Raw genomic sequence first — 25746 nt, 5'->3', positions numbered from 1 at the left:
GTACAGCATGGGCGGGTTTCCCATCGCTAATATACGCCGTTCAACATTCCCGGCTTTGCCTCTTCCTCCCTCCCTCTGCACCGTCTCCGGCTCGCCTGCTGCGCGCCCCTCCAAGGGCTGCTCAAACGCGCCCCGCTTAACAATCTTTTAACAACTCATGTCTGGCGACTTCAACCCCTACGGCCTGCCGCCATCCGCGGGGGGCTCCCAAGCCACTCTCCGCGGCGAGTCACCTTATTTACGCCCGGCGGAGAACAACCTGCCAAAGGAGTCTCTCACGTCAATCCCCCGCGAGTTCGCCCCCTTGCTACAAGAGCAACCAGCCCCGTACAACAGCAGCCCGCTCGCCGGCAAGGAGTCCGAGAGCGGGTACCTGACAGATCCACGGCCCGCGAAGCGCCCTTTCTACAAGACTCTCTGGTTCTGGATCGCCGCGATTATCATCGTCGCCGCGGCCGTCGTCCTTCCTGTCTACTTCGTGGTCATCAGGCCGAAGCATGATAGCAAGACCAGTTCGGGCAGCGCCGCCACCGCGTCGAACTCGACTGGCACGACACCGACGACAGGGAGCGCTCAGGCGCTCGTTCAGTTTGGCGGCGACGGGAGCACGGTCACCAAGGATGACGGAACGACGTTCATTTACAACAACACATTCGGCGGATACTGTGAGCACCTTTTCCCATCTGCTTGTGCACTCGCAGAACATCAGTCTCCCGTCGGGCCGGCTATGCAGCCTTGCCCCGTTGCAATTCACGGCCCAGTCTCATCCCTCTCGGATACACACCGGGATACTAGTGCGTGCAGGTCGGCAGAAGGCTAGTGTAGCTGGAGGATGTAGGCCAGAGGAGCTCGCTGTGCGGGGGGCCGGCCCTGCAAGGCTTGCGCCAAATCGCGGCATGTGTCTTGCAAGGCCGATGTGCATGTCAAAGTGCTCGCCCATTGGTGGTCGAGGGAACCTGAAGCCTCTACATGCTCCGGTTCCTCAAAATAGATCGGCCATGGGGCCGAGCTTTCCGGTGATACTACGACGCCCAAGGTGGCACGAGTGGTGCGACTAAATGAATGGGCGCGCATCGCTGTGACACAGACATAGTGCTCATCGTCTTTTTGCGTGTCCACAGGGGTATCTAACGCCGAGGACCCCTACGACAACTCCGCACGCCCAAATTCGTGGACGCCTCCGCTTAATCAGAGCTGGCGCTGGGGCGAGGACCGCATCAACGGCGTGAATCTCGGTGGACTCTTCGTTCCCGAGCCCTTCATCGTCCCGGAGCTGTTTGAGACCAACCCGGGCGCGGTGGACGAGTGGACGCTCTCTACAATCCTCGCGGGCAAGGGTCAGCTGCAGTCGGTTCTCGAGAACCACTACGACACGTTCATCACCGAAGAGGACATTGCGCAAATCGCAGGTGCGGGCCTGAACTGGATACGCGTCCCGATTCCCTTCTGGGCGATCGAGACTTGGACAGATGTCGGTGTGGACGGGTCGGGCCAGACTGTGGCAGAGCCCTTCTTGGCTAGGGTGTGCTGGAAGTGAGTTGCGTTTATCTTTTTCGAGGTCGTGTACTAACCAGCATGGCGAAGATACATCCTTCGTCTCATTGGCTGGGCACGCAAGTACGGCCTGCGCGTTTTGCTTGACCTCCACACCATTCCTGGTTCACAAAATGGTGAGTATATGCGTCGTTCTCGTTGTGTCCCATCCTGACAAACATGTTCAGGATACAACCACTCTGGCAAGCTTGGGTCGTTGAACTGGCTCAATGGACCTATGGGTCTTGCTAACGCTGAGCGCTCTCTGGACTACATCCGAACCATCGTCGAGTTCATCTCCCAGGTAGGCCAATACTTCCGTGTCCCCAAAACACATCTAATCGCGCATATAGCCCGAATACAAGGACGTCGTCCAAATATTCGGTATTCTCAACGAGCCCTTCCTTCCTACCATTGGCCGCGCCCCCATCGAGTCATTGTAAGCACATGGTCGCATGGTATCTGCTGCGCTAGAAGCTGACATACATGTGTTATACCCTCTGCCCACAGCTACCTCCGGGTCTACGAGATGGTTCGCGAGATCACGGGCACGGGCGAAGGCAACGGCCCGATGATCTCCTTCCACGACGGCTTCGACGCGCTTAAGAACTGGGCGAATTTCCTCCCCGGCGCGGACCGCATTGTCATCGGTATGTCTTCTCGTGCATGCGGTCTGTTGTGGGGCCTATCTAACCCCCCATCCTCCGCGCACCAGATGATCACCCGTACTTTGCGTTCGATGGTCAGCCGAACAGGGAACCTGTAAACATCACTGCGGACGGCGGTGACGGTACACAGCTGGGCGGAAAGTGGCCGCTTCAGGCGTGCAACGCGTGGGGCGCAAACATGAACACCAGGTCAGTCCCCATTGCGCGCTTGCTTTTCCATCTGCTGACCACGGTCTTACACTCCCAGCCGCGCGAACTTCGGTATTTCCGTCGCGGGCGAGTTCAGCAACGCAATCAACGACTGTGGTCTTTGGGTCATCGGAATCGGCGTAAAGCCCAACTACGGCCCCGACTGCGGGTACTGGGCAGACGCTTCGCAGTGGTCGGACGCAAACAAACAGGGTCTGCTCAACTTTGCGCTCGCCTCTATGGACGCGCTCGGCGACTTCTTCTTCTGGACTTGGAAGATCGGCGCGTCGACCACCACGAACACCGTGCAAGCACCACTGTGGTCGTACAAGCTCGGCCTCGAGAACGGCTGGATGCCCAAGGACCCGCGTTCCGCGCGCGGCATGTGCGAAAGCCTCGGCGTCACCCCGCAGCCATTCAACGGACCCTTCCAGCCATGGCAGACGGGTGGCGCGGGTGCGGGCACGATCGCGCCTGCTGCGACAGCAAGCATTCAGCAGTGGCCGCCCACCCTTCAGAACGTCCCGACAGGCGGCGCCTCCGCGTTGCCGCAGTACACGAGCCTTGCCACGCCCGTCACGCTCCCTCCGCTGACGCCGACCGCCACCGCGAGCGTCACAGTGACTGCTACGGCGGGCAACGGCTGGTTCGACGCGCAGGACACCGCGCCCGCGGTGACCCCTATCTCGGGCTGTGCGTACCCCGACGCGTGGGACGCCATCGGCGCGCAGGTGCCGCTCTCGGGCTGCCTCCCTGGCCCTACTTCGACATGATACGGGAGGAGGCGCATGGATGCTGGCGTTCGTTCGCCGTTTTCTTGACATTCGTTTACATTGGACATTTTGGACTTTATACCCCTTTATAATTATTCGGGTTTCGGTGCTGCATTTTGTCATGTGGTTGCTTGCTTCCAGCACACGTCGAACACTGCCGGCGCCGCACGAGATGTACTTACGAGAAGATATTGTGAATCGAACAGTATGCGCAGCGGTCGCGTTCAAGGATGGCGCGTCGCTCAGGTGTCTCCGCGCCGCCACCGGAAGGACCGAGTGCTGGCTGGTGTTCTCAATCAGACTCCAAGAAAGACAGCAAAGATATCATGACAAATGCTAGCACGACCGCTGTGGTCATTATGGTATATTATACATGGTGGGTATGATTACAGGCCTCGCGCATAGCATGCTGAGCCTAAGCTAAATTTGTGAAATGACAGTCGTGGACCGCGCCAGGTCTACCAGAAGCGCGTGCTCTCTCTAGGGAAGCCGTTTGCCAAGCGCATCATGACTGCGTTTGACGTCAATGTCGAGAACTGCGAACAGCAACGGTGCATCAGCGCAGCCCCTGCGGAAGAAGATAAACTCTAACTTACCCCGTTCCCGAGGAGTATCTGCGCCCTCTGGGCGATGAGCATGTCCACCGCCTGCGAGACATACTTCTGCTCCCAGTTGAGGACGAGGTCGCGGCTAGTCGCAATCATCTCCCACCCGCCGAGCGTCCACAGCGCGTCCTTGAGGTCGCGCAGGTACTCCGGGCGGCCGTTCGTCATGATGTACAGCCGCCGCACCCCATGCGCGGCGGAGGTCGCGCGCACCTGCGCGACCTTTGCCGTGATCTCCTGGATGGTCGGCAGGCACCGCTTGCGGTAGATCTCCACGTTCTCCGGCGTGTTGTTCCCGTACTCGGTGTGCGGGGGCACGGTGAAGGGGTCCATCATGTCCGGGAACGCGTCGACGCTCACGAAGTCTTCGGACCACATCGCGAGCGTGCGGCAGTGCGTCGCGTAGTCGCCTTTGCGCACGTGGAGCACCATGAGTCCGGGGATCGGAGCGTACCGCTCGGCGTTTGTGGTGTAGGACATGCTGGAGAGGTGCGGGACGACGGTGGAGGAGGGGACGAAGAGGTCGTGGTTGTTGTCGAACGCGAGCTCTACTAGTGGTGACCAGCCGAAGTGGGTGAACATCGGGGAGCGCACCAGGTCGGGCCAGATATCGAGAAGTGACGACCGGACTCCCCAGACACTGTGTGAGGATGAGCGCGACTGCATACTATGCATGCAAGGGATACGTACTCGTGGTGGCTGAATATGGGTCCCGATCCCCGTGAGGCCTGCACGCAGGGCTCCTGCATACCTTTCAAGGTGGTCGCCCACTTCTCGGTCATTTCCTGCGCAGAGTTCACATCCGAGAGCGTTGCGTGGATTCTGCTCCTATCAAGGTCGACCTTATCAGGGCAGAGTTGGTCGAAGTAGTCCTTGGTTACAGCCCGAGGCGCGAGGTCGCCGCGCGGAAATGGGTCGCCGACGATGGGTCCTGTTCACTCCTGTTTAGATTCGGTCACTTACACACAACCCAAATACGTACCATGAAGCAATACCGAGTAAGGAATCTGCGAAGGAATCATCTTGCCAGTACCCTCATAGTCGGAGTACACGGATCCGTCGTCGTTCCATGTGAAGTTGCCATATACGAAACTATACATCCCGGATCCCGTCAGCGCGTGATCGCGACCAAATGCGGGTTCCCGGAGAGACGCACCTTCTGCCGGACTTGTATGCCAAGTACGCGTTCAGAATGTGTTCCTGGACTGCATTTCCCCATCCCAGTCCTAAAATACACGAGGCGTCAGCGGTGTATTTCAAAAACAGTTTGTGCCGCGTGCGTGACGTAGCATGTCGTATGCCACACTGACCTCTTGTGTGTCCCGCAACGAAGAAGAACTTCTCATGTGGTGCAGGCTGGGTCCGACTCCAGTCCTGCTGAGGTTGTCGTAGCTCTGCCGAATGATATGCAGAGTATACAGGGGGCAGGATGTGCGGCGAGGGGGCGTGCCAATTCGCCTGATCGACCTCGGCGGTGCGTAATGGGGGTAAGCGCCGCGGCAAAAATGCGTCGGCGTGTCTAACGAGAACGTAGCCCGTTATAATTAACGTGAAGCCCACTACGATTGTCAGCTGGCGGCCTTTGGCGGGGTGCCGATAGTCAAGACGGTCGAACATTCGGAGCAGGATGTGGATCGAGGGCAGGCCACAACGTCGTCGGCGTCGTCAAGACAGGGTGCGGTGGAGGAAGGATGGTGCCGAGCGTGGCGGTTCCGCGTTCGCGAAATGCGCAAGATACTGTACCATTTCGACCTAATGTTCAGCCGTTGTGACCTGTGACATGGGTGAACCACGGGCGGGAAAGTTCAGACCCCCCAAAAGCTTGTGACACACGCGAAATTTTGGTTCAAAGGCCCTCCAGCCCACCAAGAAAAATTTTGGCGCGCGTGATCTTCTGGGAGGCAAAAGTTCAGACCCCCCGGTGACCTGTGACACCCGAAGTTCAAAACCCCCTGTGACCTGTGACCTGAACATTAGGTCGAAATGGTACAGTATACTTGTGGCTTCCCATGCTGCGGGGGTGCGCTCCGCCGAGGAATTTGATCGCTCAATGTTATACGGCGCTCTTTTGCCGTGCAGCCGTGTGCCGGCAGCGGCGTGCTGTGTGTTCGCAACAGAGAAGGCACAGCCCAAAGTGCGATGTGCAGGCGCTCACCATAACCGCTTTTAACCTGGGTACGCTCGTGGAGATCGCGCAGGCATACCTACCCACATCTTCATACGCGACCTTGATTGACGGGCCGTGCAGAGCTTGGCAGCTTTTGCAGTGGTACGGCTATGTTACAGCTGGCATTCGCTCGTCAGACGGTGAGGCGAGGATACGTTAGACGCCCTCGTGTAATTTTGTAGTACGAATGGATGAGAGTGTCAGCAACCCTCTCTGTCATGGAATCGCGCCCCTTGATAGATATGGTGTTCCTGGACGAACAGTGTCGACGCAAAAATTGCGGAAAGGGGAATATCTCCTCCGGGAAGCAACGAGGCCGAAGCTAATGTTGCCCCCTGACCTCCTTGAGGGCCTACAGCATGAAGCGAATGTGACAACGCCGGCGCATCGTTGACGACGCAAGGTACCCGCATACGCCGTATTTCGCAATGGTATTTGAGCTGTCTTGATCAGTTTCCGCTGGTCGGTTAAGAGTCTATCCCCCGAGCTCTGATCATCATACTGGTGAACCACAGAAGGGCGATACGGATACGAATAGCACGGCGCGCCGCGCGGAACGTTGCCTGCTGTAACCTGTCAAGTTGTGGTGGCGCTGTTCTTGATGGCGCTCAGCAACTTTCTAAAGTCGGGTGTACCCAAGCCAGTGACCTGCATTGCCTGCCATTAGCTCGCAGTACACTGCAGAGACCCCTATCGTAACGCACCGGATCCCACCCGTCGGTGGCGGGAAACCCATCGGTGCCGCAGCCGGAGTTACTTCCTTGCGTTATATCGTTCAGCGTCCCGACGGCATCGGTCGAGTACAGAAAGGGGTTCAGAAATCCGACCGGACGGCCGCCCTCCTTGAAGATGGCGTCGTTGATGAGCGCAACTACACTCGCGACCGTGGGGCTCGCAGCGCTGGTGCCGGCCACGGGTTTGACCTGCCCATTCACGAAGACCTGGAAACCTTGCGCCTGGGCGGCGATGTCGGGAAACGCGCGCCCCGAGGCGTTGAACAGACCGGCGCTGGTATTTCCAAGGCCCTTGAGGTACCCGCTGACTGCGTCGGCTTGGTATGAAGGCCGGGGGAATATGTTAGAGAAGCTGCCCGAAGAGAACGAGACAGCAACCTCAGGGCTGAAACCGGTTGTACCGCCGACGGAGGTCACACTGCAGTCTCATCAGTCACCGACCCGGAGCTTGCTCGGACGCGAACTCACAAGGGGCAGGTGGAAGGGAACGTTGGGACGAACGTAGTACAGCCCGGCGTCGACTGGATACCAGATACACCACCGTCGCCGGCGCCGAAGAGCACGGTGGTCCCACGCGCCCCGAGCTGCGCGTAGGCGTTACACAGGTTCCTGGCGTTTCGATCACAGTTGTGGCAGATGAGGAATCAGACGCCATGCGGACTACTTGCCTTGCGAGGGCCGGAGGGACTTGATTCTCGTTGAAACCGAAGCTGGTGGTCAGAACGAACGGCACCTCGTCTTGCGCGAGCAGGTTGTTGATTATGTCGAGGAATCCGGCGGCGCCGTCGGTGTTGTTTGGACCTACAGACACGAACGTCGTCGGAATGTTCGTAGCAAGCCCAGCAGTGTACTGTATGTCCAGGCTCTATCAGGTTATGTTAGTATCGAGTTCCACTCCATCTATCCACAAGGATACATACTGCTTCCGTGGTTCCCCCGACAAAGTTGACTGTGCCTCCATCGATTGTTTTCACAGCGAAGTTTGATGAGGCCGCCTTGATGTCCTGTCGAAACTCGCCCAAGAAAGCCTAACGATTTGTTCAGAAGGGAAGGAACCCGTATCATCTAGATATCTACCTTTAGATCCGATGGCTCAGCGGACTCTCCCGCGAAGCTCGCAACGAAGAGATTGCTGCGGTTACTGGAGGCAGGTGCGGACGGAATGTTGTAGATGGACTGTAGACACTTCGGTGTGATCTGTGTCTTGCATGAGTCATCGACGGCCGCAGCGACTGCTGTTGGCGAGGACTTCTGCGAGGTCGACGTAGCCGATGCTTTCGTGCTCTTCGCCGTTGAATGTACACCCTTACGACTACCCTTTGCGGCACGAGGGTGACGGAAGGCATGCACGGCCGGTGACAGGCTTCGTGGCTCGATAAAACTACGTAGGGCCATTAACGACAGCGCAGAGGCTTGAGCGACATGACTCACGAGGTGGCAGGATGTATAACATCGATATGCTCCTTCACACTAGCGGGCAACGAGTACGACAGTGTACGGGTCACCTTGGTGCTCGTTTCCTCGTGTGCATACTCGCCGAATTGTGTGCCCAGCATGGCATTCGCTTTCGCGACCGGTATTTGCACAGTGATCCAATCTCCGGCGGCCGACGTAGCCGTAGTGGTGATGTTGTTCCTCGATAGCCATGTCTTTACTGCATTGGTGCTGTCGGGCTTTGGGGTAACGAAAGCTTGGGCCTAATCTCCTGTATCAGCTGCGGAATCGGGAAGCTGAACGATGAAACTCACTTCGGCTTTACTCAGGTGCTGGCGGTAGTTCTTGCTTCCCGGCGTGCTGACGTCATAGAGCGCTGCCTCCAGCCCGGCGGGGTCACCTTGTGCGACAGCAATGCGAAGACTGAGCAGGGCATTGGGATCGGCTTTGCCTAGATACTTGAAGCCGCTGGGAACGTCAGATCGCCGCTCGTGAACGTGAAGCTCGTCTCGCGCAGTGGGCCGGCCAAGCGCAACAGAGAATAGAGCGAAGAAAAGCAGGCCTGCTGCGACCATCTAGGCCGTGTGAAGAGTGGAGTGGTGGAAGGTTCAAGGAAGTCGTAAAGGCGGAGGGGCAGCGCGCCCGACAACGCATCGCTCACCACTTTATTGCGGGCTTGCGGTGCCAGGTACGCTGAACAGTGACTGGGCAGCAGACATCGCATCTTCGTGATGCATCACTCCTACGTGCGCGATTGTTGGGGAAGGTGAAAGGCACACGGACGCATACAACTGCACACACTCATTCGAGCTGTTCTTGAAAAGTCAAGTGTATGGGTACTCCGACGAGATACCTCGCTACTAGTGGAAACTGTGCAAAAGCAAATTAAGATGTCGATACGTACGGTTGTGTGAGAGCGAGCTCACCTTGTTGAACAGCCACCGGTCGATCAGACCTTTGCGATGGTATCAATCTCGACCATTTCTCTACATCTCAGCACCAGCGTTGTGCAAGACAGACCGTCGCAAGGCACGACATAGTAAGCGCTGAGCATAATCTAGGCTCTGTTCGTGGAGAGGAGGTGGTTGCTAGTCAAGCACACGAGGAGAGTCGTTTCGCGGACGGCGGCTCGTCGTCGTCGTGGCTGTGCAAGTGCAACTCAATATGGTAAGCGCTGTGGTTGCAGTACCTTCATCACCTCCTCGGAGTTGAAGGCCGTGTGTTTAAATTGAATAGCGAGCAATATTGGCACAGCGCATGACAGTGGGGCCTCACGCGGTAAGTTAAAATGCATATATCAGGAACAACATGTGGGCGAGACATCTATTTTGTCTTCGCCAGGCGTCCTACGCTCCGTACTATTACTGGCAAATAATACGATCTTTGCATCTATGTCAGTCGTGTGTATGCGTACAGTACAAATAAAGTAATATGTATAAAGCAAATGTCCATCTCTACTCGTCTCCACCGTCGCGCGCCCCCTCCCTCTCCCGTTAGCTCGCTCCATGATCCCGCTGGAAGAACCCGAGCAGATGCTCGTACTCGAACCCCGTCTCCGCCTGCCACGTCTCGATCCGGATCTTCATCACCTCGTCCCAGAAGCGCGTCGCCGTCTGCTCCCCGCCCGCGAGGAACTTGCGCACGTGCCGCTCCCACTTCTTCATCAGGTAGAACTTCGCGTCGTGCGAGCGGATGTACGCGCCCTGCGCGTCGAACGGCGGCAGCCCCTCCTGGTACGCAACGAGCGCGACCTGCGCGACCCAGTAGAACGGCAGCGCGTTGAACAGGAACCGCTGCTGGCTCTCCGGCAGCCCGCGCGGCGTCTCTGGGGACGTGAGCCAGCTCTGCAGCCAGTGGTGCAGCAGGATCTGCACGTGGAACGCGCGCGCGCGGTCGACGAAGTGCGGCCCGGGCTGCACCTCCGCGCCACTGCCGCTGCTACACCGCGTGCCGTCTGGTTGGAGGAACGGGAGTCGGTCGCGCAGGTAGAGCTCGAAGAGCTGGCGCATGATCGCGTAGATCATGAGGAAGTGCGCGAACGGCGGGATGTTGAACGGGCGTGGCGCGTTGTCCGGGTTGTTTTGCGTGAGGTAGTAGTAGAGCGCCTTGAGGTAGGTGCCGCACAGACGGACCTCGATCGAGCCATACGGCGAGGGCGTCTGCAGGTGCATCGCCCACTCCGTCGCATTCTTCGCCGTCCAGAGCGCGTCTTCGCAGGGCAGCCCCAGTGTGAACTGCTCGGACCGGAACGTGGGCAAGAGGTTGAAGAATATTGGGTGGCAGCAGTCGTGCAGATAGCATATCCATATCGCCCTGCGCAGCGCGTGAGCACGCTCCGTCACCGCACAGAACATCTGCAGAACGCAGCTCACCTCTTTGCGGACTCGTGCGCAACCCATGCTCTCCATGCTCGCTCCATAGCGGCAGCATCTGAAAAGTCTAAAGGCTGCTCGAGCTTCCAATCGCGCGCTAGGTCCGCGAACCCGTTCATGCGTAGCATCTAAGAAGAATCTCAGCGACGCGCAATGCGAGGCACAACTGGCTAAGCTTACCATTACGATCATACCGTGGTAGACGTTGGATCTCGCGCGCTGCTCTGTATCGCGGTGGAAGAGCCCGATGGTCTGTATCAGCGCCGATGCGGTTGTGAGCTGTGAGATCTCGTTGTAGCTCTTGCTATTTGACGACGACTATGCCAGATACGTGTGAGTCATGCAATAGGGATGTTGACGGATTAGGCAGGCGACTCACCAGCTCCGCGATTATCGAGTCGCGCGTGGTAGCTAGCACATCCTCGACATACTTCGCAGCGGTCGGTGTAGTGTCGTACATGGCGCCGCTCGCGCGCATGGCGGTAACGAGGATCGGGAGGCTGGGCGATTGAAGGAAGGTCGGGACGTGGACAATCGGCATGTGATGCAAGTATATCGAGAGGAACAATCTCACTAGCACACGATCAGAATTCAAATCAGCAGTAGCAAGGAGGGATATACCAGTACTTACTATACCCGTCCAGTTCCGCCAATGTGGGCTGTACTGAGGAGATGCCCATAGGAATGTTCGGTTGCAGCGCATCAGGAGACACAGGCAGTGTCAAATTCAACTGCGGTATGTCGTACGCCGCGAGCTGTTCTGTCAGCGGGACGTAGCCATTGGACGAGATCCCCGCCGAGTCGATACGGTCGCTCAGCATAGCGGTCGGGTCCGAGTGGAAGTATTGCCCGGGAACCACAGGATTCTTCTCGAAGCTGGAGGTGAAAAGGTCGGCGAAGAGGCCGTCGTACATCTGGCTGGAGACGAGCTCGCTGAGATAAGCCTTCGAGGAACTAGATGCGGTGTAGCTGACCACCCTGCTGGAAGCAGGCGTGGAATAGCTCGTGGATGCATGGGAAGATGATAGCGACGACGATGAGCCAGATCGTGATGGCGGAAGACGCGGATGTGGATGGGTCTCGGCGAGGGCCTCGCTCTGCGTTCGCGGCGACGAAGCTGCGGAGGAATCTGCGTGGTGGGCGTCTGGAGAGGGGTTGCTAGTTGGCGCTTGCTCCTCTTCGGGGACCGTGCCAGAGGTGTTCACGTAGACGCAGTCGCGGTTCTTGGCCTGACATCGAGAACATGGCCGCTGCAGGTCGCATTTGACCTTAGAGTCGGCGCAGCTCTGGCATGATTTTCGCCGCGACCGGTTCGCGATAGCCCTACATGCATACAACGACAAAGAGAAAGCTTCATGAGTATTGCTATCTTCCGCAACGATCATGATGTGCGGGCACTTACGAGTCACAACAGGTACGCTTATGTCGACTCAGCAGATCACTCCGAGTGAACTGAGCATTACAACGCTGAACGACGGGTCAGCGAGCGAAGTGGCGCATTAACAATGCAGCCTACGTCGCACTCGTGCAGCCGTTCGTTGGAATCTGATGCGACGCTGCATTAGGGCAATAGGGGGATGAATATCTGAGCCTACTCACGGGTTTTCAGGTGGCGGTTCAGGTGGGTCGTCCGCGTGAATTTCGCCGGACACAGGTGGCAGAACTTCGTCTGCGGCAGCGTCGGGACGTTCCCGCGATGCGCTCGCATTTTGGAGACATTCCCGCTCTTTGTCAGAGTCACTGGCGCGGAGGCGCCCGGCTTCGCGGTGGCGTTTGTCGCGGGCGACGTGGAGGAGCCCTCCTGGACGTCGACCTCGCGTGGGGGAGAATGCATGGCACTGAGCTGAGCCATCAGGGACAGGACGAGGGGGGAAAATCAGGCTGCAGACCTTTTGAGCGACTGAAACAAGAGCAGGTTACGGCACGGGCCGCACGAATATTGGCCATCATTGGAGACATGCGCACGACTCGGTTCAAGCGCCCACGTGAGATCATCAAAACTTGCTGTACCCACAGATCCCCCGGCAACCTCGGACTCTGACACTGAGGGACACCCGGGACACCAGGGCTCGGGTGGGAGCTGCTCTTTCCTATGTTATGAGGATCATCGCTCAGCCTGTGCCTTCAGCCCATCGTTGCACCCGCAGGCCCCGCTCAAAACACGCAGCGTGGGCGTGTACATCATGTTTGGAGTGTCCCGCCCGATATTCAAATAATCGCTGGGAGATCCGTAGAAGACCGGATAGGGGCAGCGGGTGTGAGACGCATCTATATTGGGAAATGCGATACCAGACAACACCGCCGCAGTTTGTCATCCTACGGGACAACGTGTTCGGGTGCGAACTGTGTAGGCTTGTTGTACCACATAAACACCCGGCGGGACTCTCGTGCACACCCGGGCATGGAAGCAATAGCAATACCGGAAAGGGCGTTGCCGATCCTGACTGTGCCGATCTTACGAGTCACACTACCGAAAATCATACTCCTATTTCCACCCATGATGTCACAGGTTTACAATCAACGCCTCCGAGGCCTTCACCGCGACGCTGAACGCGTTGTTCGATACCGCGACGGCCTCCGTGCCCTCCGTACCTGTCCTCGCACAGTTTGCGCCGAACTTGCCGCTACCGCCGATCGTGACAGCAGCGCCCTGATCGGCGAGCGACGTCGCAGAGGGCGCCGTCAGGCGCTTAGCCTGCTTGGTTCCGCTCGCAGTCGCGATTCCGCTGAAGCTGACGGTGTTGCTGGATCGCGTGCCGGTGCCGTCGAAGTAATTCGTGTTGAGGACGAGCAGGCGAAGAGGGGTCCCCGCAGCGGAGTAGACTGCGTAGACAGCCATGCCTGTGTCGGTGTCGCTGAGCGCCGCGACTTTGGCTCCGTCGGTCCCGAGGAACTCGGAAACGAACACGGCTCCGTAGTACGGGGAGAATACGGCATTTTGTCCCCACCAGCAGTAGGCCTGATGAAGCACGGTGAGCTATGTCTCATCGGTGCGTATTGGGGAAGACACTCACGCAGTTACTGATGGTGCCATGGTGGAAGTAGAGGCGGTCGACGCCAATAAGAGCACTTTGCAAAACGTAGTCGATGATCCAGAGCGCTGCACCGAATGTGGGGCTGATACCACCACCACCGCAGGTTGCTGCGGCCACAGTAAGTTTCGCGGGTGGTACATGCAATAGGATGATATGTGCGTACCCGAGTTCGTCTCCCCGAGGAAGAACTTCTTCCCAGCATTGTGCGCTGCAGTCGCTTCTGCCTTGTACTGGTTCACATATGATACTATCCCTCTGCAGAAATAGGATTTAACCTCTTATATGCTCAAATTTGAGGTTAACGGAGACTCACGCGTGGTTCATCAAGTTCGGAAGGTTGGTGCTTGCCCCACCACATGCCGACTGAGGGTAGGAGTGCCGCGAAATTGTCTTGATAGTGTTCAAAGCAGCGCTTCCAATGCTCGAAACGAGCTGCTGAGTGTTCCATGAGAGGTAGACCGCGCCTTGGAAGATGTTGCCTAGCTATAAGGAACATATCTGTCAGGACTGAAAGCTGGGCGTCGCCGGCACCTGAATACTCACAGTTGGTGCTAACGCGGTGAACCACTTCGCTTCATTGGAAATGTCGATGGACTCGCTCCATCCCGTACCCGAGGCGATGGGAGAGCTACTTGCGTACACTAAGAGACATTGTCAGTAAGCAGCCTTTGCAAACAGCGCGGAACTAGTGCGGTCACATACAGTCTGGCTCGTTCCCAAGTTCGATCGCGAATAGGTTTCCCATGCTCTGCTTCGCACGAGACCCCGCGGCGAGCGAGTTCGCTTGGTTGTTCAGCTGGCGATTAAGGCCTACGGTCACCTGACCCTTCAACTGCGAAGCCAGCGTGAAGAACGAGGGGCCATATGTCAAGCTCAACGGCGCATCCGCAGGAGTGGCAACGGTGTAGTTGACAGCCGACTGCAGGTTTGCGTCATACGTCGCGCGATCTCTGCAAACGAGCGAGCATGAATACCGTGCGACCTTTCCTTCGGGAGGGACACTCACTGAGTGGTACCGCCGATACGGATGGCAGGCTGGGCGCCTCGGAGTGACGCAAGGTTGTTTAGACAGTTGTTCGTGCCGCTGAGCTGGGTGTAGCCTGGGAACGCGAAGAACTCCATCGATATGCTGACGAGCGAAGGATCGACGGCTGCGGCGCCAGAGGGCGGACTTGATGGTACTACGATTGCATGCGCTTGACGAAGCCAGAGAAGTCCAGCAAGGATTACGGAGAGTCGCGCCATGTTGAAAGAGCAGAGCTGGACGGGTTGCCAGCAGAGCCATGGAGCGGCGAAAGTCGTTGTTATATACAGCGGCGCATCACCGGACGGAGATGCAGGAAGCACCACGAAGTCGTCGCCAAATTCGGCTATTGGCGACTTTACTCCCGCCGTCGGGCCGCAGACGGGACGATGTGCCTGTCTCGTTAGCAGCCATATGACCGAGCATGAGTAGATGGGACGTACTGGGGGCGATTTTCCGGACGCTACGAACTGATGGTCGAACGCGTCACTCGAGTGGGATTCTTTTATACATTCCTTTGCGGTCATATGCACATTTGTCGCTAGCTACCACGCTGCGTTGTGGGCAGCTGGTGCGGAGAAGAGCGACCATTTGCGTCCGTAGCCACATGGACACACCGGGTCACTGGCCGCCAGTGGGTCGTACCGGACCGACAGGGAGATGAATCCCCCAAGAGAAGAGCTGATGGGACTGTCGAAGGTTATAATGGTCTGACATATGTAACGAGCCTCAGCTGGATGAAAGGATGTGAGATACGTCAACGACGTATTTTGAAAAGTCTCACCTGCATGTAAGTACAAATGATACAATTCGATCTCATTCGATAAACCCAGCCTACCGAGTACTTACCGACAAAGTATACACGGACCGCCTTGGAGCACGCATGCAATGGGGGGGCACATGTTTACCAGAGTAACCCCCGTGACCGGTATCGTCATCATCATACTAATTTGTTGCAGCAAAGAGAACAATTCAGGTCCAGAATTTGACAGCTCAAAAACGTCGAACAAGGTTGTTGCGCGCGTTGGGAGGCTATAGATTGGTGGATTTTGGATTCGATGTCGAGAGGGAAAGAGTCTGGGCAGCACAAGCGCCGTTCGTGAATGAGACGTAATCTCGATTGCCGAGATGCCGGCGGTCTGTCATTTTTGGGAAACGGGGCTAACGCCCGTCCGTGTCTCTGTTCTTCACCGTCATTATCCTCAGCCTGAACGTTGTAACTTGCTTTACCAATCCATTAAATATGCATGCAAAAAGAATGAAGGTCTAGCAGCGACCCTTTACGACGTTTACCATCGAAAATCCCCTCAGCGCAACTCAGGGATAGGCTAAACCTCGCAGGTTGTGAGGCTTCATCCTCCCCGTACGGTACCTTGAACTGCAGTGCTCGAGAGTCGAGACGCAGCAGGCATCTCCAGTGACCAGAGGTAAGTCTTTTGATGTCCGGGATTTCACCCAAATCGTGTTTCCCACTGATATTGATACATGTTCACAGATACGACGTTCCGTCCTCGAATGATGTTCGCAACCGCTCAATGCTCACTGCCCTAGCCTGGCCGCCTGGATCGCGAGCACCTTCGCGACAGCCGGGCGCGCCTCGAGTGCCTGTTGCCACCTGTATGCGCCCCCATGTCAGCAATTATTCTCGCACCACCGCACAGCCCCCAAGACAAGACAAGACGCGAAACGCGCGACTCACTTCCAGACCGCGGGGAAGTCCTTCTCGGGGTTGACGTCTGTGCCCTGGAAGATGACGTAGATGGCGGCGCGGTTCCAGGTGATGAACGAGATGTCCGCGATCGTGGGCTTGCCGCCGACGAGCCACCCCTGCTTCGCAAGCACGCCGTCGAGCACGGTGAACACGCGCTTCGCCTCGTTCTGGTAGCGCTCAACCGCGCTCGGGATCTTCTCCGAATGGTACTTCAAGAACCAGAACGCCTGGCCGAAGTACGGGCTGCCCGGGCAAAACACGCGTCAATTTCTGGTCATCATCACCAACCGCTACTGATGAAGGACGCACCCCTGGCCGGACGCCTGGAAGAAGAGCCACTGCAGGAGCGCGTACTTGTCCTTCTCGTCCGTGACGCTGAGCTTGTGCTCCGGGTCGTAGCGGTCGACGAGGTAGAGCAGGATCGCGTTCGACTCCCACACCGTGAAGTCGTTGTTCTTGTGGTCCACGAGCGTCGGGATGCGCCCGTTCGGGTTCAGCGCGGTGTGCTCCGCGCTCTTCTGCTCGCCCTTGGCGAAGTCGAGGTACTTGCTCTCGTACGTCAAGCCGAGCTCCTCGAGCGCGAACGCGACCTTCCTGAACACGGACGCAGTGGTCAGTCGGTCTGCGGGCACGGCGCGATGGTGCGCGATTGGACTCACCAGCCGTTGGGGCCACCGTTGTGGGTGTAAAGGGTGAACTGCTTGCCGTGCGACATGGTGTGGTTTGGTGGTGGTCGGAGGGTGGAGGGTGCGTTTGGAAGACGAGGCGGACGGTGCTGGTGAGTGCAGACACACGCCAAACATAGCGCGAGTATTTATACGTGCGCACGCAGAATTTCGAACGTTCCAGTCCGACCCACAGCGGGGACGCGCACACGGCAGCGATTCCGCACGATTACTGTGGACGCGCTGGGAGGCAGGCTGACAAATCGTGAGAACGGGGAGCGCGTTCTAGCATTCAGGAGGAGCCCCGCGAGGGTGGCGGTCGCGGCGTCCGTGCAGGAAGCGTGCCTATCGCGCACGGTTCCCTCCGCGACACCGCCCCAAATGAGGGCACGAGGAGGCCGATATGGTGGAAGTATACCCCTTCCGGCCGTGTATTTGATGTTCGCGGCGGATGGAAGCGTCGCGTGGAACCGGCAGAAGTGCTTGTGTGTCTGCAGACTGGCCTGAGTAAGCAGGGCGCAGGACAAGCTACCGCTCCCGCTGGCAGCTGTAAGTGGGTGCCATGGGAGCTTCGGATTGGCATTTGCGACGTGCGCGAACGTCGACCGTGCGGCGGCCAATCGGAGCCCATCCTGGAGCGCGTTTGAATCGATGTGCGTATTTATGAGCAGAATTGCGAAGCAGTGTCTAATGCTATGGCAATATAGACACACAGACACCGTTAGCTGCGCAAGGCCGCGCGGAGAGAAGTCGTTCTGGAGATCGATGGACCCGCGTACGCTGCGGCTCCATAAGACGTGCGCCTGACGACGACCACTCCTCACGACAGGATATAACATCTAGCTCATCTCAGTCAGCCTCTTAGTCATTTATTTCACCGTCTACCACCGATCGATGGTGCGATTCCATATGTACGGACTTTATTCGAGCATCATGTGGACGAACAGAACGCTTGATGGCATCGTTCTCGACCTCAAGGTTCAATAAATGTAGGTGTTGAGCGTTCCGGATGCAATGCTGATGAATGCATACTCCTTGGAGAAGGATAGTCTGCCACAATCCGCCGCCGCAGTGTCAACGCTTTTACGTGAGAAGCTTCTCGCTAGGGTCTGGTTGAACCACAAGGTGTCTCTAATACCATATAGCACGTATAGCTACCAGCCGCAGCGCGTAGTGGGAGCCTGCAGTCTGCCACAACTCCGTAGCTTGAGGCGTGGCCGGTCCGTACTTCCGAAGTACATGTACTGGGCGCCTATCATGAATGTACCGAGTCTCTTTCCTTCAAGTTCTAACGACGTTGAAGTTCCTCCTCATCTTCTACACATACGCGACGCCCAGTTCCAGATTCATGTGATTTAGGTATGATTAGAAAGTAACCCTTGGATCGTCATTAACACCTCCCTTCGTACTGCAGAAATCACGCTCGTGGCCGATGCGGCATGGAGTTGGTGGATCATCGCGCAAGCTTAGCCAGTGTGACGTCAAATCCACGTCCTGCTGCCCATAACTACCACAGCACGCTCGCCTGCCACATTAATCATCGGCGTACTCGTTTCTTGTTCATCTCTTGCACAGAGCTCAACGAAAATCCAAATCGCACACCGTGATGACCCCTGCGCGCGCTAGCATGCTCAGCCACATCGTCCGTCCAAGCATCCGACCTCTTGTTGGCATTCGCCCTGCTCGAGCTATCCATGGCACTGCGACGCGGCAGACCTCTCCTTCGAATCCACCTTCCTCCTCTGGCACTCACCCGTTCTCGTTCCTGCCTGCCAATTCACTCGAGCCCAAGGCGACCCGCACCAAGGGCCTCACCGAGATCCGCGGGCCATACTACGCCCCGGTCACGAAGACCTACCTCGACGAGCTGCTCAAAGACTGGGGCGAATACGTCGATGGAGTGAAGTTTGCCGGTGGCGCCTTCTCCCTTATGCCCGAGGACAGGCTGCGCGCGCTGATCGACACCGCTCACGACCATGGTGCGTTTCGCTGCGGAACTGGGTAGGCTCGAAGCAGAAACGCTAAGTATGGTTCAGGATGCTACGTGAGCACGGGCGGCTTCATCGAGCGCGTCCTTTCCACCTCCGGGGGCGACAAATCCGTCATCTCCAAGTATCTCGCCGCTTGCAAGAACGTGGGGTACGTCCTCAAACGACTGTATCTCCTTTTTTGGCTCGCTCATATGTAATTTCCTTGAAGGTTCGATGTACTTGAGATTTCCTCCGGGTTTCTCTCCATCCCGACGGACGACTGGGCGTCGCTGATCGAGTTTACTGCCGCGCACGGGCTCAAGCCCAAGCCCGAAGTCGGCATCCAGTGGGGTGCAGGAGGCGACGCGTCCGTCGAAGAGCTCGAATCCGCCGGGACGCGCGACCCCAAGTGGCTCATCGACCGTGCGAAGGCGTTCATCGATGCGGGTGCCTACGTACGTCCTCCCCTTCTTTAGGCCTCACAAGCCTTGCTCTCGCTTTTCTGGAAGGCTGACCGACGTGCCCACAGATGATCATGATTGAGAGCGAGGGCATCACCGAGAACGTGAAGAACTGGCGGACGGACGTCATCTCTGCCGTCACCTCCGCCCTGCCTGCGGAGAAGATCATGTACGTCCCCTCTTCCCCCTTCTCCTCCCTTCTTGAACCCCCGCATCCTGCGGATCTCCGGGCTGAGCGTGCTCTGGTAGGTTCGAGGCTGCAGACCCAGACGTGTTCGCGTACCACATCCAGAACCAGGGCGCGCGCGCGAACCTGTTCATCGACCACTCGCAGGTCGTGCAGCTCGCGTGCCTGCGCCGCGGGATCTGGGGCACCGGCTCGACGTTTGCGCGCGTCGTCACTTTTGAGGGCGCGGGCGAGCATTTCCGCAAGGGCGGCAGGGCGGTGCACAACGAGCCGTCTGAGAAGTACTGAGCGCAGGACAGTAGTACAACCGTCAATTGCAAAAGAAAAGGAGAAGTCTTGACGTAGGATTCAGTCAGTTCGCAGTGTACCACGTGTATCATAGCTTCCTTTCAATGCTTCCTTATATCAAAGTATATCTCGTCGTACAACACGCGTCACATTAAAAACGCGAAAAGGTATTCTAACATACATGGCAAACGTTACACATAACTCATGATTCCAAGCAAAAGAAAAGCTGAATCCGTATGAGCGGGGCGAGCGGTACATGCTCGCCCTTCACCCGCAGAACTCGAGACCGGGGCACCCGATGGCCGTCCCGAACACTGTACGCATAATGGTCAGACGCGCGGGGGACCAAGAAGAGCTCTGGTACTCACGGGATCCGTCCACCTTCGCGATGGCGAGGAGCGCCTGGAGCACACCGCCGAGACCCTCCCCAGCAAGCATACCCGCCTGCAACACGATCGTCAGCTACGAGATACCAGAGACAAAGAATACAGGACGTACGGCGACGGCGAACATGTACATGTCGAAGCCCTTGGGGTTGCGCTTCGCCCAGAAGTAGTTGAACGTCGAACCGATCGCCATCGCGATGGAGAACGGAATCTGGGGCGCGACGAACGCCTGGCGAGACGGCGGATGAGCAAAGGGGGTACCGGCTGCAGGCATTATACGGGAACTTACCAAGCCGACGGCGTTCCAGTTGGGGATGTACTGCCAGTACTTCTTCGGCACCCAGAGGTGCTGCAGATACGAACACATCAGTGTGCTGCGGCAATACAGAGTGGCTACATGCGGACCTTGGCGACGACGGAGATGAAGGTGAAGATCGCAAGGCCGATAGCGGTAAAGCCAGACGAGGATGGGATCGCTAGTGGGCGGGGTAGGTTGCATGAGCACCACTTCCACCACACGTGTATGCGCTGGAACTCGACTTACGCAGCTTGGGCGACGTGACAGCAACGGCGACGGCGACCCACGCGCTGACACTAGGAGCCCCGTACGGGCAGTGCGTATCCACATCGGGGACCCTGCCCAAGCAAGCATCATCAGTGTCATGGCGGACGGGTGCGCGACTTCGAGACGTACAGGATACACCTGCTTGCGGTGGTGAAGAGGATGAAGAGTCCGACGTTGAGGAACATTGCAACGACCGCGCCGCACAGCTGCGCGACGAACTGGTTGCGCGGCTTCGCGCGGAGGAGGTACCCGGTCTTCAAGTCACCTGCATGGACCCAGCGCACAGTCAGTAAACCAAGTAGAAGGGCGAGATGAGGAAGAATACACACCGGTCATGTCAGTGGACTGCGCGGCAGAGCCGGCAGCGATGATGCCCGCCGTCAAGTTCACGGTTTGCGCGGGCGCCTGAGCGAGGCCTGCGCCCTTTGAGATACCTCCGAACACCAGTTGCGACGCCTATGAATGTCGCTCTTAGCACGCGCACAACTCTCGCGCTAGGAAAGAGAGCGCACCTTCGCGACGGCGGTGACGGGGTTCACGTCCGTCGTACCCGCGCTCTGCACACCGATGAAGGAAAATGCGAAGCCGAGGATGAGCGAGAGGATCGCCTCGCCGACATTCATGTTGAACATAGTCGCGAGGATGGCACAACACATGATCGTGCTGGCTGCGAGTCCGAAAGTCCACCAGACCGTCGGCACGCGGTCCTCGACCGGGCTCTCGTCCTCGTCCTCTTCGTCCGCGTTCGCGGTGCCGCGGAACCACTCGCGCGGGTTCGCGTTGAACTTGAGGTTGCGGAGCGCTGGGGTGAGGTGAGGAACTGCCACTTGGAGTAATTGTCAGAGTAGCTCACCGGTGATGATGAAGCCGGAGTTCATGCCCAGGTCGGTGAAGGAGTACACCAACATCATGAGGATGCCGGGCCCTGAGTCGGTGTGAGCGGTTTATTTAGGGTCCGTTATAGCAGAGACGCTTACAGAGCAGCCAGTATCTCGGGGAGGGTGCACTCGTGAAGTCTGACGGGTCGTCGAAGCTGAGCGCATTATACGAGACGAGCGGGAATTCATCCGAGACGGACACTCCAACGGCCAGCTTGTTCTTGATCAATGAGGGTGCAACTGATATCCGGATTAGCATGAGTGTATGCTGGTAACGGTGGTCACGTACTGATTCCCCAAGCCAGGACGGAACCACCCACTGCAAAACGGCGGAGTGAGCACTGCACGACATAGATGGTAAACATGGACTTACGGAAACTCCAACTCGCGTTCAATCCAGACAACATGCCAGCACCGAAAAACGCAGGAGTAACTGTGGGCCAATATATGAGCCATATGATCCACGAATTAAGGAGAGGAAACGCATACATTCAATCCACCACCCGTAGTTGTCCAGGGCGATGATACTGGTGAATCCGATACGGTACAGCGTCCAGCCAATGTGCCAATCAAACAGCTGCACACATATCGCGTCAGTCGACGCACGTCCAGCTAACCACCGAAGACAGCCATACCAGCCCAGGCGCGTAGCCGCTGACGACCTTGAAGCAAAATGCGACAACGAACGACCACATCAGCGCAAGCGACTTCTTACGCGCCGCCACGGCACCCGTGCGGCTGTTGTGCAGCGCACGGATTGTCACCGCTGTCGCGGCGGGCGTGGGGAACGTCAGCTTCTGCTTCACGATGTAGTACTTGCGCAGGGGAATGACGAAGAACACCCCGAAGAAGCTCGCGCACGCCGTCAGCGCTATGAGCTTCCCAATGTCCGATTTGGGGAACTCGGAGAGCAGGCCGAGTCGGTAGAGGGCAGGGACGGCGCTGACGAATAGGATACCGATACCGCCCGCAGCTGTGAGAGTGCACAAGTGGGTGTGAGGATCCTATGAATACGGCGGGGAATCCTGGGTAGGAAAGCTCACCGGTGGCCGCACTCTGTACTGTGCAATTTTCCTTGGGTCCGAAGGGGCCGCCGAAGAGGCGACCAATGATACCTGATTCCGGGAGGGCCTTGGAAAGAGGTTTGATGATCGCGAAACCGAAGATGGCCTGTAGTGACAAGACCTTTAATTTCACATCGTGAATATGAAATGAAGCAGGAACGTACGCCGAAGAGCTGAAAAAACCATCGCTGGTTAGCAAACGCACGAAATGGGCACACGACTGGCATACCTGAGGGCCGAAGGTGAAACCAGTTTTGAGTCCGAGGTAAATATTGGAGGCTCCGACTGTACACCACTGTAAGCAATGCACATGATATCTAATAGGCCTAAATTGCTCGTACCGACTGCTCCGAGACAGCACCCCACAAATACAGCCCTGGAGGAGGTAGGTTGAGACTGGAGGTCGCCAGACCACATTATCCAAGTACTTTACCTGATTGTGAGTTGGTGGGTCTCCACCATTTCATCTGGGTCTCGAGGGAACGGCCTTGAACTGCAGTTGCAACAGTGAGCTATCACATCAAAAGTCTCGTCGAGCGGGGGGCAACGAACATGTCCGGCTTCTCCATCTCATACTCGTCTTCTTCGACTACAATCCGCTCCTTCTCGTTGGAAGAGCCCAGTGAGCTCACATTCCTGTGAAGCACGTTCACGTTGGGGTCGTCAAGGGAGGCCATCGTGAAGACACAGCGCAAGTCCGAGGAGATGGGAGTCGGAGGAAACCTGACTCCACCCGGGGCACGTAGTTTTATGACCGTGGTCGCGTCCGAGCGCCCCGTCGCGAAGCGTCAATCTGCCGAATGCGATCCACCGAGTCGGCGCGACGTAGCGAGCACAAGGCACACGCCACCTGGCCAGACAGGAGCCAGCACTCCGCCTGAGAAGCGAAGGCCCGGCGCTGTACGCCGTGAGAGCGCCTTCCGAGCCACAATACCACCCAGGGACGAGGGCGTGACCGCAGCGACGCTATCTCTGGGAAAACACGTCTGCGTCCGAGGGAGTCATCGCGACGGATATGTCGATATCCCGCCACGATGCGCTTCGACAGTTCGTGCACCATGCAGACCTATTAGGAGTTAGAGTATGCGAGGGAATGCGTTCGAGACTCGAATATTTCCGGTGGTCACCGGGGTAAAAGGTTGCGGGCGGGGAGCACACGGCCGACGCAATGAGAGCGCTCACCTGATAGGTCGAGTTCCGTGGGTGAGGCATGCGTAGGGCGGTAATCATGCTTCCGAATACTACTGAATGTGGTGCAACTTCGGAGCAAGCGACATCAGTAATGATCAGTGATATACATACGGTGGTTCCACTGCCAAGTTGATAAAGTGGTGGATGTTCTTGACAGTCGCCACAGCTGTGGTACCTCTGCATATGCCACACAGGCAGTTCTTTCCGCCAGGACGGATGTTGAAAACATCGTCGATCTGTGCTTATCCTCGAAGGGTGTGTGTACCATGCAGGGTCATGGATGACCATCGTTACTTTGGAGAACGATGTTGTGCGCTTTAGGGGGGCTCGCAGCAGAGACAAATGGTACACGCGCTGAAATGCCAGAGATTCGAGGTTGCTGGCAGGAGGCAGGTGCTGGAAAGATGAAGTGAACGGGCGCCTGAAAGGCGGCACTTGCCGATGCGTTCAGTATGCGCGCCAGTCCCTTGGCAAGAGTCTCAGTGTACTGCCCTGGGTGCGTACATGGTAGGCTCGTAAACCAGCCTCACGTTCGGAGGCGGAAGACAATCGTTCCTCCCGAAGGGAGGCTGGAACCTCTTGTGAGGGGGGGTGGTAGTGACCCCCGTGGGAACGACGCGCCAAAAAGTGTCTCGAGGCCTCTCCTCGCCTCTCCTCGCACGCCGATCTACCCAGCGAATATTCTTGAAAATAAAGGGGCGGACTCACAGCACCGACTGTTCGTGATAGAATATTTTTTGTCATGACATTCTGCACATAGCCCGTCATGCAACTTTCGACGACGCAGGGCTTCAGCCACCCGTTCAATGTCCGCTGACATCTCTCGCCCAGGAATTGCAACTCAGCCGTTCCCACGGGGGTCACCACCACCCCCCCTCACAAGAGGTTCTAGCCTACGTACATGGATGACTTGAACCACTGCAAGAACTCCAGTTATCACTAGAATCCCCTTGCTTTTACGCTTGCCGCGCTGCCAATACGGCAAGCAGAGAGTAGAGCAGGATGACAAGATAAATTAACTTCCACCTGCTACGTCGTGGATCCGAGGCTGTATCGCGCCAGGTGTGTACTGTCGACGTCGACGTGAAGACATGTGCATTGTGTCATTTTCAATCGTTCTGCGCATCGTCGCATTGACCGAGTATGTTCATAGTGATTATTTAGGGTGCCATGACCCCCTCGTTTATTGGCGTAGGTCTTTACGCCTCCTGCCCCAATTGCTGACTAGCTTCCTCGCTCGGTGGACGTCTCCGAAACGGCCTCTTTTGCCTCGTGAAGACAGAAGAGGACGCTCACGAGAGTTCAACGTTCAGGGCCCATCCTCGTCGCCTCTAGCAAGATGTCAAGAACTCGCCGTGAGCGCATAGGACTCCGAGCCGAGCGAAGAACTTCGCATCGTCACCGAGAAGCATACAGAGCGTTACGCTCGGAGGTAGAGAGTAAGTTATCCCCGCCCTGGTTGAATGCGCCAGCCTACTATTCAGGCGCGGTACCATACAGCTGGCACTTGGTAGGACGGGTGGGTTGTATTTAGCACGCCGATCCTATGGGCCGGACATGGCCGAAATGCCCGATAACGACACTCTCACGTCGTATGGCCAAAACACGGCAGTGCACTCCACCAAAGTCGCCGGACAGACATGATATGAACGCCATCGCTGCATCGCGTCCTCCCACCACACGAAAGCTCTTGTGTACAACCTCCGCTCGCGTTGCTTTGACGAGCGCTGCGGTATCACGCTCGCACACGCCCAGGAAATCACCAACCGCACTTCCAGCCTCTTCGCGGACGCCGCCTTATCTTTCCTCCATCCTCTGCAACACCCATTCGAGATCTTACCTCACC

General features: G+C 57.4%; 8 protein-coding genes across 8 annotated transcripts; 2 read left to right on the top strand and 6 right to left on the bottom strand.

Moving 5' to 3' along the window:
• The first annotated feature begins 77 nt into the window (after window positions 1-77).
• On the top strand, window positions 78-3305 carry TRAVEDRAFT_141853 (glycoside hydrolase). The gene is made up of 8 exons (XM_008036255.1): window positions 78-665; window positions 1122-1533; window positions 1585-1670; window positions 1722-1837; window positions 1887-1972; window positions 2044-2183; window positions 2249-2390; window positions 2449-3305. The coding sequence occupies exons 1-8, from the start codon at window positions 158-160 to the stop codon at window positions 3161-3163; spliced, it is 2205 nt and encodes a 734-aa protein (XP_008034446.1). The 5' UTR covers window positions 78-157; the 3' UTR covers window positions 3164-3305.
• Window positions 3306-3516: 211 nt separating this feature from the next.
• TRAVEDRAFT_62810 (uncharacterized protein) lies at window positions 3517-5385 on the bottom strand (the record flags this gene model as incomplete). Its single annotated transcript, XM_008036054.1, has 6 exons — window positions 3517-3699; window positions 3760-4408; window positions 4459-4699; window positions 4751-4860; window positions 4925-4994; window positions 5079-5385. 6 exons carry the CDS (start codon window positions 5383-5385, stop codon window positions 3622-3624), a joined length of 1455 nt encoding a protein of 484 aa, XP_008034245.1. The 3' UTR covers window positions 3517-3621.
• A 1126-nt stretch (window positions 5386-6511) lies between these two features.
• TRAVEDRAFT_43466 (family S53 protease-like protein) lies at window positions 6512-8678 on the bottom strand (the record flags this gene model as incomplete). Its single annotated transcript, XM_008035662.1, has 8 exons — window positions 6512-6583; window positions 6640-7087; window positions 7138-7278; window positions 7398-7534; window positions 7590-7697; window positions 7747-8050; window positions 8101-8366; window positions 8418-8678. 8 exons carry the CDS (start codon window positions 8676-8678, stop codon window positions 6512-6514), a joined length of 1737 nt encoding a protein of 578 aa, XP_008033853.1.
• Window positions 8679-9596: 918 nt separating this feature from the next.
• Window positions 9597-12309, bottom strand: TRAVEDRAFT_115119 (uncharacterized protein; the record flags this gene model as incomplete). The annotated part of the gene is made up of 8 exons (XM_008036254.1): window positions 9597-10416; window positions 10476-10603; window positions 10656-10793; window positions 10855-11044; window positions 11103-11798; window positions 11878-11942; window positions 11992-12020; window positions 12075-12309. 8 exons carry the CDS (start codon window positions 12307-12309, stop codon window positions 9597-9599), a joined length of 2301 nt encoding a protein of 766 aa, XP_008034445.1.
• Window positions 12310-12963: 654 nt separating this feature from the next.
• TRAVEDRAFT_26555 (uncharacterized protein) lies at window positions 12964-14774 on the bottom strand. The gene is made up of 7 exons (XM_008035372.1): window positions 14517-14774; window positions 14213-14460; window positions 14054-14151; window positions 13824-13993; window positions 13674-13765; window positions 13490-13617; window positions 12964-13434 (listed from the first exon to the last, which is right to left on the bottom strand). The coding sequence occupies exons 1-7, from the start codon at window positions 14753-14755 to the stop codon at window positions 12979-12981; spliced, it is 1431 nt and encodes a 476-aa protein (XP_008033563.1). The 5' UTR covers window positions 14756-14774; the 3' UTR covers window positions 12964-12978.
• A 1191-nt stretch (window positions 14775-15965) lies between these two features.
• On the bottom strand, window positions 15966-17304 carry TRAVEDRAFT_62807 (glutathione S-transferase C-terminal-like protein). Its single transcript, XM_008036050.1, has 5 exons — window positions 17078-17304; window positions 16905-17023; window positions 16555-16839; window positions 16234-16488; window positions 15966-16149 (listed from the first exon to the last, which is right to left on the bottom strand). Exons 2-5 carry the CDS (start codon window positions 16958-16960, stop codon window positions 16074-16076), a joined length of 672 nt encoding a protein of 223 aa, XP_008034241.1. The 5' UTR covers window positions 16961-17023; window positions 17078-17304; the 3' UTR covers window positions 15966-16073.
• Window positions 17305-18537: 1233 nt separating this feature from the next.
• Window positions 18538-19921, top strand: TRAVEDRAFT_161275 (coma-domain-containing protein; the record flags this gene model as incomplete). Its single annotated transcript, XM_008036253.1, has 5 exons — window positions 18538-18889; window positions 18947-19049; window positions 19110-19335; window positions 19410-19510; window positions 19591-19921. 5 exons carry the CDS (start codon window positions 18538-18540, stop codon window positions 19814-19816), a joined length of 1008 nt encoding a protein of 335 aa, XP_008034444.1. The 3' UTR covers window positions 19817-19921.
• Window positions 19922-19942: 21 nt separating this feature from the next.
• On the bottom strand, window positions 19943-23409 carry TRAVEDRAFT_141838 (OPT oligopeptide transporter). The gene is made up of 21 exons (XM_008036252.1): window positions 23262-23409; window positions 23143-23202; window positions 23051-23085; window positions 22939-22994; window positions 22874-22882; window positions 22689-22815; window positions 22281-22618; window positions 22135-22222; window positions 22019-22078; window positions 21935-21964; window positions 21745-21885; window positions 21621-21692; window positions 21280-21569; window positions 21097-21223; window positions 20897-21032; window positions 20747-20838; window positions 20608-20678; window positions 20492-20551; window positions 20315-20431; window positions 20185-20260; window positions 19943-20130 (listed from the first exon to the last, which is right to left on the bottom strand). Exons 1-21 carry the CDS (start codon window positions 23384-23386, stop codon window positions 20084-20086), a joined length of 2157 nt encoding a protein of 718 aa, XP_008034443.1. The 5' UTR covers window positions 23387-23409; the 3' UTR covers window positions 19943-20083.
• Between the last annotated feature and the right edge of the window lie 2337 nt (window positions 23410-25746).

The sequence above is a fragment of the Trametes versicolor genome (genome assembly GCF_000271585.1).
Source record: "Trametes versicolor FP-101664 SS1 unplaced genomic scaffold TRAVEscaffold_2, whole genome shotgun sequence".
NCBI classification, from domain to species: Eukaryota; Fungi; Basidiomycota; class Agaricomycetes; order Polyporales; family Polyporaceae; genus Trametes; species Trametes versicolor.
Note: the sequence above shows the minus strand (reverse complement) of the source record. Positions and strands in the feature narration are given on the sequence as shown.

Coding starts and splice junctions, on each gene's coding strand:
- TRAVEDRAFT_141853 (XM_008036255.1), top strand. CDS start 158: ATGTCTGGCGACTTCAACCCCTACGGCCTGCCGCCATCCGCGGGGGGC. Junction 1,973..2,043: donor CGCGCCCCCATCGAGTCATT/GTAAGCACATGG, acceptor CTCTGCCCACAG/CTACCTCCGGGTCTACGAGA. Junction 2,184..2,248: donor CGCGGACCGCATTGTCATCG/GTATGTCTTCTC, acceptor TCCGCGCACCAG/ATGATCACCCGTACTTTGCG.
- TRAVEDRAFT_26555 (XM_008035372.1), bottom strand. CDS start 14,755: ATGGCGCGACTCTCCGTAATCCTTGCTGGACTTCTCTGGCTTCGTCAA. Junction 14,152..14,212: donor ACTTGGGAACGAGCCAGACT/GTATGTGACCGC, acceptor AATGTCTCTTAG/TGTACGCAAGTAGCTCTCCC. Junction 13,618..13,673: donor CCTCGGGGAGACGAACTCGG/GTACGCACATAT, acceptor CTGTGGCCGCAG/CAACCTGCGGTGGTGGTGGT.
- TRAVEDRAFT_62807 (XM_008036050.1), bottom strand. CDS start 16,960: ATGTCGCACGGCAAGCAGTTCACCCTTTACACCCACAACGGTGGCCCC. Junction 16,840..16,904: donor AACGGTGGCCCCAACGGCTG/GTGAGTCCAATC, acceptor GTCCGTGTTCAG/GAAGGTCGCGTTCGCGCTCG. Junction 16,150..16,233: donor GACTTCCCCGCGGTCTGGAA/GTGAGTCGCGCG, acceptor GGGCGCATACAG/GTGGCAACAGGCACTCGAGG.
- TRAVEDRAFT_141838 (XM_008036252.1), bottom strand. CDS start 23,386: ATGGCCTCCCTTGACGACCCCAACGTGAACGTGCTTCACAGGAATGTG. Junction 21,224..21,279: donor CCGTCACCGCCGTCGCGAAG/GTGCGCTCTCTT, acceptor CGACATTCATAG/GCGTCGCAACTGGTGTTCGG. Junction 20,679..20,746: donor TGTCACGTCGCCCAAGCTGC/GTAAGTCGAGTT, acceptor CCCGCCCACTAG/CGATCCCATCCTCGTCTGGC.